Raw genomic sequence first — 17,729 nt, 5'->3', positions numbered from 1 at the left:
GAAATGTGAGATAATGATAATGATTATAGTTTACTAATGCTGTTGCCACGGGTGTGGCTAGATGTTAATTTTAATTGCTGTTACAGATTTTTTGTAAATTTTGCTCGCGTTTTTAGGGTTTCGCCGATCAGTTGAAAAATTGGTCTGTCTTTTCTCGTAAATAATTTGCAATTTAGCGACGTCTTCAATGGCGCTTTGTTTCTATTCAGCTGATCTACTTGACCCTATTTGACCTCGCTTAGCGAGCTTTGCCGAACTTTTCCCTTACTGGCCCTATTTGGCAGCTCACGCAGTTGTCTCATATTGGGGATATCTGTCCGTCCTTATCTTACTAACATTGTGATCTGGGGTTTCTTGTATGAATTATTCGAGCTGTCCTTGAGCGCTTGTTGCTTTGTAAATAATACGACTGATAATCTGCACGAACTCGTGCCATCGAATGCCATAGTCTTAACAGGTTGAGCCAAATCGAGACAGTGTTGGAAATGTGTAGTAAGAATTATGATTTTGAAATAAAGATTCGTTTTTTGAAGTGATCACGAGTTTTGGGAAACAATTTGGTGATAATTCAAAACAAAAGGCTGTTTAGATAATCAACCAATCGAAACAATTTAATGAGATATAAGAAAAATACTTGTAGTAAACAATTAGAATTCGATCAAACATGTTTTTACAAACAAATCGATAGTTGAATTTTTATTGTTAGATGCGATAAAATAAAATAACGGTTTGACAAATCACAGTACAACAGTTTATATTCCATTTTCTACCATCATTTTCTTGTTTTTAAGCAATTCTTAAATAATACTTGAAGAATGTCTGTCTGCCCATTGATAGCGAGTGACCATTATGAGTGTTCGTTTACTTCCTACATATTTTACCACATTTCCTTTTAACATGTAGAGGGTTTGTTGTGTAGGTGAGGTTTTCGCAGGCACTATCAACACGACCTCAAAGCCACTCTTTTCCATTTTATAAAACGAGGAAGTTTTTTCGTGGAAATGAAAAATGCGTGGTGCCTAACCGACCGTGATCATTCCTTTGAATAAATCATCAAACGCTTTTACAGCGAAGCAAATAATTTTACATGCATCATTTTCACTCAGTTAGGTACCCAATTATTGGAAATCTTGAATATGCAATCAAATTAAAAGCAATTACATGAAGAAAGTTATGCAAACAATGAACATACCAATAGATCATAAGCCTTGATATTAATATATTCACACATTACGACCGCAACACGATGTGTCTTTAATGTGTTAATTATAAAAATAAAATCAAACTGTTTTCAAGTTCTTCATTGACTTTAATTTAAAAACTGTTTTTTAGTTTAAGGAATAAGGTTTTTTATTCTGCGAAAACCTTATCAGTCAGGCACTAATAACTTGAAACTTGTGGTAGAAGAAATACAAATTTTACAATCAATTTCAATCTAGTCACTGACTCAGATCATCTTTCCCAGAACACGCTTTTAGTTCACGTGATCAGGGCTTTATTGAGATCTTAGCAATATTATTGCTTATGTTGTATTTGCGTATCTTAAAAACCCTACCCATACAAGAGACACATAAATTCAATGCATTGCTTTGAGATTGAGCATATAAACGGAAGTGAAAACCTTAGGGTTTATCGTGTTTGTGTTTGCGTGATTGGGATATCTTTAAACCATATGGCAAATCCTACGAACCTTTGTTATTTTGCATATCATTTCATTTTTTTTGTAAAACATCCAAACGTTCTGGAATAAGGGAATAGAAGGCAAACATGCGTTCTGATACAAAGAAATCCCTAGAAGGATACTAGCTGACGCAAATCATTTGAACCAGCTTCCTGGGGACCAATGAGGATGATAGAGTAATACTTAACCTGGGTTTAGGAGTTATTGGTTAAATACATTATATTCTGTCAAGAAGTGAAGCTTCTTCCATTTGTAATAGCTGGTTCATTTATAAAATTAACATAAGAATTGGACCAAATTTCATTGGTGAATTTATTATCGAGGCATTTTCCTCAACGAACCATTTCAACCGGTTAGACGAGTCAATATGCGAAGATTGAAAACTAAACCACCACCTCTATATAACCGCATTATCTGCTTAGTCTCTGTCTTAGTCTAATAGATGCGTAGTGAATTGACTCTTTGGGCACTGCCACAACAGATCTAGATATTAAATACAGTGCTAAAATTTATGACTGTCCCCTTTTTATTAACGACCCAAAACCAAAGCTGGCAATGGCTGTCTGACCTTTGCTGGTGGTATCGAGCGGCCGCTACCAATGAGAAAAGATGTGTTTGCTTCCAAAGTGATAAAGATTGAGTTTTAGGGGTAACGTAGCTACTGCTCCATAATTAAATATATTAAGTGTTGATTGATTAATTTACGCCGGCATGACCTTCAGCCCGGGACTAGTCCGGCCCGAGTCCATTCGGTCCACCGGTTGAGCGATGGTAATGACGATGAGGATAATGACGATAATGATGATGATTGTAGTTATTAAACCGAGGTAAAGAGATGGGATGAATGTATCATGGTGTCTATACGATAGTAAACAAGCAGGATGCATTTGGGAATAAATATCTGAAGGGATACGAGAATAAATTCAAACGCTAAAAAGGAAAAAAAGGGATGACACATTTCGAAACAGCCTTGAGCAAACATGATAAAACACGGGCATCTAACTACAGAGGCGTCACATCGCTTTGAGCAGGTGCAAAAGTATTCTAAAAAATAGTTTATGTTAACCTACTCGCATTGTCACAGCACTGCGTAAGCCAGCAGCAGCATGGTTTTGTTCTGTAGCGATCCACCGTAACCAATCTTGTTGAGTTGACAACAACGAGTCAATACAACACATACTCATCCGTTATGCTTTGCGTCTTCTCCCATGGCAACCAGGCAGTCAATATCCATCGTATGAAGAACGCCTAAAGATTCTTGAGTTAAAAAAAACTCAGCTACAGGCGTCGTATAGCGCAGCAAATGTTTGTTAAAGGTCTCCTAACGGGGAACATCGGCTGTCCATTCCTACTCCATCGACTGGGCATCTATGCTCCAACGGGCCCTCTACGCCCGCGACCTCTGCTTAATGTCCCTCGTCGTCGAACTAACTATGGCTCAGGAGACTCTATAATCTCTATGTGCAGGGCTTTTAACGAAGTCTATAATTTTCCGATTTTGATGCGTGTCTAAAGTCGTTTACAGATAAAATTTGCGCAAGGATATAGTCGAGTTATTTGTAAGCTGTTAGTTTGTAAGCTAAGTTAAGTTTACATCTAAGAAACTGTCCATTGAGTACAGATTTAATAATAATAATAATAATAATAATAATAATAATAATAATAATAATAATAATAATAATAATAATAATAATAATAATATTAATAATAAAAATAATAATGATAATAATAATGATAATAATAATAATAATAATAATAATCATAATAATCATAATAATCATAATAATCATAATAATCATAATAATAATAATAATAATAACAATAATAATAATAATAATAATAATAATAATAATAACAATAAAAATAATAATAATAATAATAATAATAATAATAATAATTATAATAATAATTATAATAATAATAATAATAATAATAAAAATAATAATAATAATAATAGTAATAATAATAATAATAATCATTATAATAATAATAATAATAATAATAATATATTATCCACGCGACTCGAGTTTATGCGTCCAAAATAGTTAAATAATAACGTTTATTGTTGTGCAACACGTCATCAGCAATACTGAAAGCAGAGAAAAAAGGAGTAAAATATAGAAAAAAAGGTCAGAGCAACCGAATACCGAAACATTGCATGGTTACCACACGCAGCTGAGATCATCGTTATGTGCCCATGCGTCTTGTGGAACACGTTGGTAGTGTCACTTCCTTTTTGCAAACAACAACGAGTATTACGAAAGAAATTGTTGATCATGTCAATTGCGTGGGTTACACCAGTATTGTCCAACCTGTGGTCTGCGGACCATTTAGAGTTCATGGCGTGGAAAGACGTGGTACGCAAAAAAAATTATTTTTGAAAAAGAAAAGCTTTTTATTAAACATTTTGTGTATTTGTTCCCCCAAAATCAAGATTGAAAAGTTGACAAGCATGTGTAGAATAAGATTCAAACATATTTTTTTAACAAAAACTTAGAACTAAATTAAAAAAAATATATGCTCTCTATGGATATGGGCCGTGACAAATGTATTTTCAGAGCCAAGTGGTCTTTAGGATCGCGGTCCTGAAGTTGAAGCGCTGGGTTAAACAAAGGAAAAGGCTCACAAGCATTGCTCGCAGTAGTATGGGTTGAGCTGGATGAATCGTGTTTCAATTCTCTTTACGGAATCTTAACTCGACATAGCAATTTCTGAGGAGCACAGTGGTTTGAAACACAAAAAAAATGCATACACAATGTCTCCGGTGGGATGAAGATAGCTCACTACAAATGATTCGTGTGGAATTACCAAGAAACATATTGAATGATGGCGCTTTCTTAGATATGTAATACAAAATCATGGTTATGCGCATTTTCATCGTTTCCCCTTTTCCATTTGCCATTTTTCCATTGCAGAAGTTCAAATACCACGACCGGGAGATAGAGACATGCGGCTTCCTCGAAAAAGATAGTCCCTCCTGGGCCGCCTTCCACATCGCGTTCTTCCTTAGCTCGTACGTGGTCCCGCTCATACTGATCAGCGTCCTGTACATGTGGATGCTGTCCCGGCTGTGGCGAAGTTCGGTCGGCGGTCGCTCAGCCGAATCGAAGAAGGGCAAAAAGCGCGTTACCCGTCTTGTGGTGATTGTGGTGGCAGCGTTTGCTTCATTATGGTTTCCCATACAGGTAAGTGAGGGCGATTGATGGGAGGGTCAAGAGGGACGTGGAAAGGGGTTTCAATTGTGTGAAGGTTGCCATGGCGTTAGATAATTTGGGGAGGCAGAATGAAGCATAATGGTGGCAGTAGAAACACAAACACTCTTACACAGCTTTGGACAATAGAATGAAAATAGGCGAAGAAAGAGCTTTTGTTAAAGATTTTGCCTGCAAGCAGCTACCGCATTACTGCCTACAAAGATAAAGTCGAGAGAAAGCATTGAACGTGGAGTGGTTGGAAGGTATATTTTCAAAATAGTTCTGTAAATTGTGGCGTGAATTTTCCATCCAATGCTGTCACAAACATTCGAAGTGATAGCAAGCGAAAGAAAGAAAAATAGCAGTGGAATCGGGTTGTATCGAATTATTTCAAAGCTTGGTAAGCTGTGGGCGAGTTTCTATCTAAGGGGAGATTGGATTAAACAGGGGCATTGAAATCTTGAACATTTTACAAGCAAGCAATCAACAATTCACGATTGCCACTGGCTTCTGCATCGTACTGTTTTAAATTTTTTAGAATATTGCGTTGCCAGAATCCATATCGTTAGTTTTAAGCATCGCAATACTATTAGGATGTAGAAATAGCTTAACTTTGCAAGTGTTTGTTTTATTGGCATTTCTATTTCAACTAAATTTTTGTATCGTGTCGTGCAGACACCTACCATTCGGACTAGTTTCACTACAGCATAGACGAATGACGGCACAGTGTACATTAATACATAAGCTTACCAACGGTTACATTGACGACCCGTTTATTCTAGAACAAATTAATTTTTAGGCACCTAGTAGTAATTTAAGGCAACGTGTCTTATTTAGTACTGATTTTAGGTCTACGATATTTGGTTCTAATGATCCACTTTTGAGAATGATTAACTCGTATAGCTCTGTTACCAGCATTGTCGATATTAGCGTAAGCGTAAATGTACTAAATCAAACTTTGCGAAGCCTTTACTGACGAGTGAAATTCTCATTATTTTTAACAATTTATTTTTGTAATCAGCTTTTATTTATTTTTTCATGAGTCCACTTTATATTATTTAGGAATCTAGTATTAAGTTATGGAAGCAAGCATGGCTAGATAACTGTGGTGACTAAATAAATAAATAAATAAATAATTAAGACAATAAAAATATTTATCGAACATCAAATTAAAATATTTCAACTTTAACCTTGATCTGTATATGTTTCTGTTGTCTTGCATATATGCTCATGCATATTATGCATGCAGCATAAAGACCTTATCAGTACACACTCGCGGTGCTGCTGCTTTAAAAGCCAATCATGTAAAATATTCTTTTACATCATTCTATCAACCAACTCCAGCACGCCGGCAATCCGTATCATCATTCCAGTGCCCTTTTCCTTGCAGCCATATCCATAAACCAGAACAACCGGCTTTGGGTCATCAACATGGTTTCAGTACAACAAAAAAACTGACCCATGAAATGGCTGGCATCGTTGCTCGATCGTACATGACGCCATAAATTCCCCCCTCACGAACTATCGAGTGTACCGAATTCCTAGCGAATAGGAATTATTGAGCTCATCGTTTAATGGGTCGTTTTTACAAACATTATCCCAAACGAGGAACGTCACCACTACCATCGAGACCACCAGTACCAGCACCGCAATGCAATTGCTCAATAGCCTACATCCCTGTGCGTTTGTGTGTGTGGGTCAGTAATGTAGGATACTAAAACGGTAGGCCGTATCAGGAACCGGTATGTGTTCTACATTCCGTAGCTGACCAGTCGGGTCGGCTCAACCTTTGGGACGTACCATTACCCATTATTTGATGCGTGTATACCCCAACCCGTCTCTGACCCTCTGGCCGTTGGTCAGTTGATACGAAACGCGTACGCAATGTGTTTAATAAATTGTAACAAATCAAATCAAGGGGGACTCTGTAGCGTGACGGTTCGAATCAAATCAGGGTGCCGTGATTGATGGATGACCCAAAATGCTGACAGGCGAGCTGTGCTGGCATACGTATGAACTGACCCCGATTTCATTTGATTGATACTGCTCAGTGGGCGAGGTTAGGCGAACGAACAAAGCGAAAAGGGATGCAAAATTCATAATCATTCAGCGGAGGTTCGGTGAATTGTGTAACCGATTGTTGTCTGCATTATTAATGATTTACAAAGGGATTTACTTGCGTTTGATTGAATGATTTACTTACCATGGTTGAAGGGTGAATATTTATGTTTCACAAATAGAAATGCAACTACAAACGATGATCAATTGCAAATGTCGATTTAAACGTGCTTTGATCGTTGAAATAAAGTTAATTAATATAGCAAACGTGTTGGTGTTTTAGAACACAATCAATTTGAATTCTTGTTAAATAGTTTGGAATAAATCAACGTTATTGAACTATTATAAAGAAAAACCATTAAAGTAGCTTTGAAACCCTTTGTTATCGCAACGTTAAGCTAAATCATTACAAATCTGTGCCATGAGCTGCTAAGCTGTAATCAATGGTCGAACGCTCTAACGCTGCGATAAAAGCGAAGTTATCACTGCCTATATCGCAAAACAGCTAGATGTACTGTGTGTTCTGACTCGCCACTTGCAAACAGCTTGTAAACAAATTTGATTTCGGCTATGAACAACCATTCGACCACAAAATGAAATGGTACGTATTCAGAAGATTCGCTGAACCCAAAGTAAACTAATGGATGCAGCCCCCGTGAAACGGTGTTCCGCTTTCTCTTTTGTTCTGGTACCATCGGGATGATCACCACCATCCGAAATGCAGCTCCGAAACGACACCGTAGCACACTCCGTTTGATATCATAGCACGGAAGAGCACCAGAGATCCATTAACAGCTTTGCAAAATGGGCACAATAATCTGCATACGGTTGTGTGTGTATGTGTGTATGGTTATTGTTGTTGGGTTTAGAGGCAGCCGTCAGTGCACTGCATTTAGTATTTATATATTCCATGCTATTTCTCCAGCCAGCCAAATATTGCACTTTGAACTATTTCTGTGCGAGGAACGAATCAATTTAGCTTAGGACAAACACTAGTTTTTACCAGTTTTTTACAGTCACGACAGAAATCAGGTCATGCATTTATGCAACCCATTTCATTTCATTTTCATACTGTAAATTAGCACGACCTAATGTGTGTCATGAGTGTGTATTGTCCGTCTGGCAAACCGATCGCCGTTGTGTGCACGTGCCATGTTACATAGTAAGGCGGCAATCCCGGCTCGTCATGAGCAGTTCTCGACATGGGGGACGGCTCTCTACCGTACCAGAGTACATTATCCCAATTTCCCAATTTTATGCTTCGTAAGAACGAGATGCATCGGACACCATGTAAAAATGGGGTCAGCATGTTACTGCATATCGCGCTGTAAATTCAATCTCATTAAAATGATAATTGCTTTGCAGCTTACACTAAGGGCGGTTGGAATAGTTCGGAGTGTTATTTTATGGACGTTGGTTTGCTTTTGATAACGCAACACAACTGTATGCAGATGGTAATTTGTCCAAAAAGCGGACGTACCGACACCAGACATGGCTGTTCCCTATCAACGGTTATCGTTTGATGTTCAGCATCAGTTGGAAGTGGAATTGAGAAGCTTTAAAACAACTTTTACGACACTCCTTATTTCTGTGCAATTCTCCACGTGGCGTCATATGAGAAGACATCTTCTCTGTTAAAGGGTCTGAATTTCTCTTCATTAATTTTCTCTCATTCTCTTTTTTCTGTTTCATGTTTACAGGTCATCCTGGTCCTAAAGAGTGTGGACATCTTTAAACCCGACACCCATTTTAAAATTTCACTACAAATCGTCTCGCACGTGCTGGCATACACGAGCTCCTGTATAAACCCGCTGCTGTATGCGTTCCTGTCCGAAAACTTTCGGAAAGCATTTCGTAAGGTAGGTTTACATGTAAGGTACCCTGAGGTTAAAGTGGTTATTTTTTGTTAGTTCACGCTATCGATCTGATTTGTTCAGTTGGTTCCCCTTCGCATTAGGCACTGGGCATAGAGAGCTGTGGTGTTTTCATCGTTAAATTCATTGTCTGTGATTTTGTTGTCGTGACTAGTCATCTCACCGCGGGGAGCCATTTGTCATTCAATTATGTTTTGGTGGTGCTTCATCCTATTCCTTTTCCCATACTAAACATGTCATGATAGATCATAGTTTTACCATCAAATGAAACCCAAAATAAGCCAAACATTAAAAAATATTTTTTATCAACAACGAACGGTGACAAACTTCTGGCGTGTTTTATTTGCTTTAAGAATGAGATGCTAGGTACATAAGATTTTTACTGTGTTAATATAGACAATCATGTTCATGTTACTTTGCTTCTTGGATTTTTTTTAAATTAAGTTGAAGGAATGATATGTTACATTAGCCGAAAAAACACAAACCGTATCAAATGGAGCTGAAAAAGTAAACACGATGGTTTTCAACAATGAACAAAGGGTTTTTAGTTTTAGATAGCATCTGAAACAAGCCGTTCGATTGGTTTTTATGAAAATCTTTATCTTTACTTCAAAAAGATAGAACAAACATACAAAATCCTAATAGCTGTTCTTGGCATACATTCAGATTCACCAGAACTTGTGCAAATATTAAATTTACGACGAATTCCAATCATGTTTGCATCCAACACACTTGCCACGAACTGTTGACTGTTGTGTTTGAATGACAAATTGCGGAAATCGCAGTGCCTGACATATAGAATCGCAACGTATGTCCAATGAAATTATGTAGCTTTCCTTCGTAGAAATGTGGACTGATTTTCATTGGATGGCTTGTCAGAACAATTGTCAGCTTAGAGCTCCCTGCTGAGAGTGGAACATGTGAAAAGCGGTAGTTTGTTTCATGCAAGAATAGAGCGGATGCATCTGCAGAGTGCTTCATTTGTGATTTCATTTCCGGTCCTGTTGTGTGAGGTGACATTCTGATTACGTATGCTCATGGCAGTTCGCATCGATGAAAGGCATCTCATCTCAATCATATTATGTTTGGACTTATCCGCACTGGATTTGCTCTGTATCATTATCTCTGCACCGTGTACAGCTCAACACATTCCTATCAACCTTTCGCTCCCCTCCACAGCCTGTCTATCTTTTCAAACCGTATTGCACTTTCAAGTTTAGAAACAAAACAAACTAACGTACCATTGATAGTGTGCAGCAGTGGAGAAGCAATTTTCTTTCGGCTTCATTATTTGGCTTTACTCTCAATGGCTTTCCATCGATTCCGATTCAGTTGATCATCATTTCCCAAATACTATTTTTGGCACGTGATCTAGAACGATTGCCACATGGCTAAGGGGAAAAGTAAAAAAAAACCATACGAACGTCGTACACTTACCCGCACGTAGTGGTTCTGCGGTATTTCTGGCCGTTGGAAATTGTTTATTTGAAAACTGCTAAACGGTCAGCGGAAGAGGACGGCATTGCGAGGTGCGAACTTACGGATGGTGCCCGTGTAACGAACGTTTTGTTTATGTGCGCTAGAGAGAGAGAGGGTAAATAGAGTCGAAACATCAAACGATTGCAACCAGACGGTGAAACTTCTTCGAGTCGGTGCCGAGTTGGCAATGGCTTTGATTTTGATCATCGTTTCTGTCACCATCTCAATTGAGCTATTCAGTATGGCATTTTTGCTTCCATTTCCATTTATTAGAGCGCTTTGTGCGTAAAAGTGTGACCTGATCTCATTGTTAGTCACACGTGTTGCTATCGATTGGCCACAGCAGATAACAGCTACTGCCTGTCATTGTACAGAGTTGATATATGATGCAATTTAGCTGGGCGCTGAGGTACTAAACGCTTGCCTGGTAAGTTCCTAGAAGACGATAAATAAAAATGGGGTAAATAATAGAATAATAAACAGAATAGTTTGCCGTTCGGTGTGTTTTTGATGGGTCATAGTTCCATATAAAGTTCAAAAGTCACAAACCAGTTGCTAAGGTCCTCTTTTCAATTCAAAAGGTCACAAAGTCGCTGTACCATCACTTTGGACATCAATATTCTGCCTTACAGCGAGCGTGTGTGGATCTCGTAAACCGCACGCGTCACCACTGCTCATCTGCAAGATATTTCAACTTCAGAATGTGAATGAGATTATGCAATGCATCTGATGTCATGTGCATTCATGGCTGACGGCCAACCCAAGGCTAAAGAGGCTTGTGTATTCATACTGCTCGCACCGACACCGCACAGTATGCATCAGCATTGGCGTGGAATTCGAAACAGTTGCATTTGTGCAATCGTTGCCACACGATGAGAGTACGATTTTATTTTGTGTTAGGAAAATGGGAAACGATCCAACGGACAAACGATGAAGACCTTTTCAGTGCACAACAGCGAGCGTCCAGTCAGGTGAGAAAAGGCAAAGCATACAGACGCACACCCAAAGGAAATCCAGGATCGAGGTGTACCAGCCCGAAGCAAATTGTCGTGCAAGCTCACTTTCTGTTTTGAAACGATTTCCCGAACGATTAAAGGTTAATGCAAACGACGAACAGGATAAAACGAAATGTTCTTCGTCCACGGTAAGGGATGGAGGTTCTGCGCCGCTTTTATCGTTACTCACAACACCATGGGAGCTCCCAGCCAAGGTCAAAGTCTTTGTGTGCCAGGAAAAAGGCAAATGAGAAATATTCGTATGATGGTAGAAAAGCTGTGACAATGTGTGCAATGCCGTGTTGCAAAGCGAAGAGCGCAGTGCTGTGTTTAATGCAGCGAGTAGGCGAAGATCATTCGTTTCATACCGTGCGTAGCTAGTTGCAAGAGGATTTTCAACCTACCCATCTGATGAATAACCCCTGACGAATAATCAACAGCCTTTGTGAAGCATAAATAACCCTTTGAAGTTATATATCGAGTGTATTATGAAATTGCTTTCAAAAACATCATTTTTTCATACATCTACAGACTTTCAAATAAATACAGAGGAAGATTGTGGCCAAAATAATAACCCGTTCAATTATCTGACACATTACCAAACTCCATAGCATTTAAGTGGCAGCCATGTCAACGCAAACATCCGTGGCAAAATTCATTCCACAACTGAAATATACCTTTGATTTCCATACCATACGTTTGCTAGCGTTTCAATGTCACACTTCTATGTCACGATGTGTTGGAGCTTGATATAACTTGCGAGACAGCTTACGCACCAGATCGAAGGGAAAGTTTGTTGGCAACGTTCTGAAGTGTATGATCGTTTTCGCAATAAAATGTCAAATGGATGAATGCTACCAAGGGGCTCGTTCCTTTTCTCACATGCCATTTAAAGCCGTCAAATAAGCACAAAACTTGAGTGAATTTGTATCCCGCACGAAAAGAAATACATATTTCCAAAACAATGTCACTGAAAAGATGTACACGTTGAAATGAAACGGTGAGGCTATGTTTAGTACTTTGTTTCCTAAAATTCAACAATTATGGCTACAGCCAAATGAGGTAAAGTTTAAGTTACCCATGAGCCCTTACCAAGGCATGCAATAAAAGACGACACTTTTGTGGTTGTTACGCTACAGAATTTTTCCCACTTCAATAAAAGCCACTCGCAATATTATCGTTTAGGATGAGAGGTGGGAAAAAACAGAACGTGTACTATTTTTTGGCTGTCAAGTGACCCTTGGTGGTTAGCTGTTTCGAGAATGTTTAACATACTTGAACTTGATTTTATGACCAAGTGACACAGACAAGCATCGCAAGCACTCCACCGGCACGAAGCGATCGCCCGTACGTTATGGTGGTCTTTGAGTGACCTACTTTCCGATAAGCTATTTCTCATTCTCGAGAGTCATTACCTTGCGCCGTCAATGTTTCTCCCATTAGTTGGTCTACTCTGTCGCCGGAGGGCTTGGGTTGATAGGCACAGCGACAGGCAGGGCCATCTGTTCATCATCCTCACTACCACCAGCACCATCACCATCATCACACCGCTGCTGCAAGACACATTTCCGACACTTGCCTGCATACCAACCCCGGACTACCGTTGTCCGCCTGGCCGCCTCCCAGAGCACACCGTTGAACCACACTGGTGGGACCCGATGTTTAACCTGATAAATATTTAATACGAGACTCATTTCTGAGCCCATCATGTTAAAACCATGGCGAATGGGCTGCTTGAAGTGGCGTTGGCGTGACATTTTGCTGCAGAACGGCAGGCCCCGAGAAAAGGCAGACAGGCAAAACGTAGGTTGCGAGTGCCAGTGTGTGTGCAGCTTGCAACCACTCACGGCTCAAAACCACCGTAGAACGGTAGTGACACAATGCCGAAACGAGACCTCACGGTTTGACCGTCGCTTAGGTCGCTCGAGCGTTGTGGGAAGTGGCGATGGTTCGCTAAATCGTTTTCATCGGAATGAATTTATCCTTCACACTCGGTCGGAAAACTCGACTAAAGTGCTCCGGCACACTCAGCGGGGAAAGACCAGCATCGTTTGGATTATTTACGAGTAGACGGTGGTGTGTCAGGGACTTTGGTGGTTTGAGTAGTGTAGGAAAGGCTCCAGGGTGTCTACAACCTGCCGAAAGATGGTTTCAATTTGGCTTGTTTTGTGATGCAGCCGTAGATCTACCTCAAGATGACCGCAGTAGTGATGGGCAAATACAATTTTTTCCGGAGTCGGATTGATCCGACTCCGGCACCCCTCGGAGTTGGACTCGGAGTTACTCCGGACTGTTTAGCAGGGGGGGGGGGGGGGGGGGTGAGGGTGTGCGCACGGAAAAACCCTCGGACTCATCGACTCCGAGTCCGAATCAGTCCGGATTACTCCGGATTACTCCGGAGTTGTAAATGCATCTACGAGTGAAGTTAATATCAGTTGTAATAGTTTGTTACATGCTCCATGATGTGTCTGGGATCGTGGCGATTTATTTTACTTTTTTTCATTCCGGTTCGTCTTCCTATTAACTTTCCACAAACAATGAGAAAACAATTTAGTTTCAACGCTCCTGTGATATCTCAGCGGATGTTTCAACTCAGTGGACACGGTTTCAACTGTACGCACAATGTTTATTAATTGCGTCTTAACACTTTCGAGTTTTTCATCAGACTGCTCACTCCACTCGGTCACAAAATAAATTTCATAATTCCCTCTCTTCTCTCACTCTCTCCTTATCTCTTCATTCCCTCTCTGTTTCCCCTTAACGTGGTCCGGCGAACAGCAGCAACTCGCTTGCCTCGCTTCTCTGGTCCGTCCGACCACACAAGCCGCCCGCTTGCATTCTACGGTGGGTTTCGCGGAATTCTGGCCGGTGTCGATGAGATCGAACAACAATTGCGGGTGCCGCCGTTCCAGACAATTGTCGCCAAACAGATGCCACTCGGACAGCCTTCCGTTTGCTTCTCACACCGCACCTCTCGCTCCTTCCTCAGCCTGCCCTTCTCGTCCGTTCCCCAGACCACGCATCACGCTCGTTCAATCGAAATGGAACAGCTCCTTTACGCCGCTAAACATACGATGAACCAGATTCCTATGTATGTGTTCGTGCGCAGATGACAAAGTTCATAACATTGTATCAAACAAGAAGCGCGCAGCTTTCTCAGCAAACATCGTATCGAAAACACATCGTTCCCATTTTGCACTACGAGCTTGGGTGTTGAGTACTGGTAATTTTACACAATCTCGTTGCTTGTTTCAAGCTCGCCAAACAGATGGCGAATGAAACTCTTTCAAGAAAGATAAAGAAGGATCCAGAGCAAGTTGTTGCGGTGAGGGTATCGGAATGTAAAGCAGACTGATACGCTTGGTGCATGTGCTTTTCATGATAAGTTTCCACACTGCGCGAGTTGACAAAGAAGGTCGCGGTTCACGTAAAATGAGTTCCGTGGTTTTCTTGCTGCATCTTCTTCGAGATACTTATTTTTAAAGCTTCTCATTCCCGTTTCTTCGTAGCGACGTGAATTTGTATCTCAGCGCACTCGAACGCATGAGTGTACTCTGACTAAATTTATTGTTTGCTCCCCACGAGAAAATTGTTGCCTATTGTAACGCAACACAATAAACTTCCCCCGTTGGGACATGTGCATATGTATACTGGTCTGATGAGGAGCACACCCGTCACACGAGGAAAGGGTCGCGTTGATGAGAATGTTGGCTCCTGTGCTCCAGTGAACTAATTGCAGCTGCGCTTGCTGCGGCTTCTACTTTACACGTGTGCTGCACGAGCTGCTGGCGTTCCTGGTTGTTGGTTGTGATTGTGTGGTGGCTGCTTTTATACCGGTCTTCACATCTTAACATGCAATTGGCGCACAACATGAAATAGCACACGCAGCGCTGGTAAAAGGCGTCCTTGTGTTATATCGAGTGAAAGAAAGCATCGGTGGGAATGGTGGATGGATTGCGACGGAACAGATTGCTGCGGCAGAATGAGTGTGGGATGCTTTGTCCAAATGTTTTTGTTGTATGCTGCACGCGTGCACTGCGGCAACTATTACGATTTGAGTTCGCACCAGAACATGCCGCAGTAATTCTGAAAAGAAAATTTATTTATCGTACTTCCGTTGGGAACTAAGTACGCTCTTTGACTACTAACACTGTTAGTCGTTAATTTGGTACGGTGAGGTGTAATTAGCGGCCACAGGAGAAAGTTTAACGACAATTGGCAAATCGTCTGAAAAGTAAACATAAAAAATTGCGGTCTCTATTTGAAACGATAGTTTGGCTGAGGGCTAAGCGCTTCGTACAGTACAAGAAGAGCAAAATAAATTTAAAAAAGAGCAACCAAATCAAAAGCTTTCATGATTCAAGGGATGGTTGTACGCACTTACAGTGCAAGCTACAATATCAACATAACAATTGTATAGATTCAAAAAGCTCTCAAACATTTAATTTTATACTATTACCACAACCACAACCATCATCATTCTACGCATGCCCATGCTCATCATAGTTAATTGCATACTTGCTTATAAACCCTTTGCACCATCATCATTACAGGGTTTCCCACGATTTATTGGTCAGATCCCATGATTTTTTGGTGCGTTCCCACGATATTTTGGTCGTATCCCATAGATTTTTGGTTCGTTCCCATAATAAATTGGTATTTTCCGCTTGGATATCAATACAATGGGACCAAAAAATTCTGGGAAACGGCCAAAAAATCGTGGGAACGCACCAAAAAAATATGGGAACTCACTAAAAATTGATGGGATCCAACCAATAAATCGTGGGAAACCCTGTATTCTTCTGCTACTGTATCCTTCTGTGCTAGGGACAGTGGTTTTTTGCGGTTTGTCTTCATTTTTCCCATCGGAATGCCACTAGAGAGCCATCCACAAACAGTCGACGAAGTACAATTCTCAGAACAACACTCTCGACGTGAGAATGTAATAATATTTTGCTGCAGCCTTTTTCTTTTGCTGGTTATTCTGTTGGAATGGGCCGGATGCATCAAGGCTCAACATTGCTTTAACCAACAACCTTGTGCGAACATAGATTTACTCTAAGAAAATGACGGCACCAGCATTGTGATGGATAGTTGGAGGGAGAAGGTTTGATTTGAAATGAAACTTGACTGAAACGATAGTAAAAATCGGTTCGGTTATTGCTTAAACCAAAATTGCTGTGCTCTTGCAAAGGCTTTAGCTGCGTACCATTTATCGTTTTTACCTCTTTGTGTAATACAGGGTTTTCCACAATATATTGGTTGGTTCCCATCAATTTTTGGTAGGTTCTCATATTTTTTGGTGCGTTCCCACAGTTGTTTAACCGTTTCCCGGAATTTTTTGGTTCAATTGTATTGATATCCAATTGGACAATACCAATAAATTATGGGAACGAACCAAAAATATGTGGGATACGTAGAATAAATCATGTGATGAGCTGTTGGGAGCTGACTGAAAAACTGATTTATGGGAACTGACTCATAATCGTGTAAACCCTGTATGCATTTTAAATTTCGCAATGTTTACTGTTGGACCCTTACAACAGTAAAATAGGATGGTTCCAACGACCAACGACCATGGTGAGAGAGGAAAAGAGATGAAAAAAGAGAGAATAGTTGTAAAAGAGAATAGTTGTAGGATAAAAATACTCGCAAGATTAGCCAGAGGGATTTTAACAAACGAACTGGCGGAATAAAAGGACTTATTTTTTGGCAACAGCTAAAGTACAACCAAAAGGCTTTAACGTGTTCGGCATTAAATTATTTTCCCGCTTCGTTTTTTAACATTTACTGACTGACTTTTCTGTAACCTTTTCTTGTCCTTGAATGAAAGGCAGTATTTACTAAGATTATTCTTTCACCAAACATGCAGATCGACAAACACTAGACTCTTAAGGATATAGACTCCTCGATTCTTTACTTTTTGCACGAATATTACAATTGAAATTCTTAATCTATGTATCTTCAACCTGTAATACTTTTTTTCTTTCAAAAAATAAAACAAACTCACACACACACACACACATACATCCACACACAAACACACACACACACACACACACACACACACACACACACACACACACACACACACACACACACACACACACACACACACACACACACACACACACACACACACACACACACACACACACACACACACACACACACACACACACACACACACACACACACACAAACACACACACACACACACACCACACACACACACACACACACACACACACACACACACACACACACACACACACACACACACACACACACACACTCCATTCCCTTAACTCTGCCAACGCACCCTGGCATACGCTCGGGGGATTTGTAAGGCAGGCGGCACATGGGCACGATCTGGCACGCAAGATTATGGATTATTGTTTCGGCAAAGTATTCAGCAATAAACAACCATCACGTACCATCCGCCGGG

General features: G+C 40.3%; 1 protein-coding gene across 1 annotated transcript in view; it reads left to right on the top strand.

The window, feature by feature from the left end:
* LOC121601398 (allatostatin-A receptor-like) overlaps positions 1-17,729 on the top strand; it is a 62,598-nt gene that overhangs the window by 33,917 nt on the left and 10,952 nt on the right. The window contains exons 2-3 of the mRNA XM_041930218.1: positions 4,597-4,866; positions 8,634-8,792. Of these exons, the coding sequence (XP_041786152.1) occupies positions 4,597-4,866; positions 8,634-8,792 (429 nt within the window). The remainder of the gene's footprint in view (positions 1-4,596; positions 4,867-8,633; positions 8,793-17,729) is intronic.

This window comes from Anopheles merus, chromosome 2R (genome assembly GCF_017562075.2).
Source record: "Anopheles merus strain MAF chromosome 2R, AmerM5.1, whole genome shotgun sequence".
Lineage (NCBI taxonomy): Eukaryota > Metazoa > Arthropoda > Insecta > Diptera > Culicidae > Anopheles > Anopheles merus.
The sequence above is the reverse complement of the archived record's forward strand: the minus strand, read 5'-3'. Positions and strand labels throughout refer to the sequence as shown.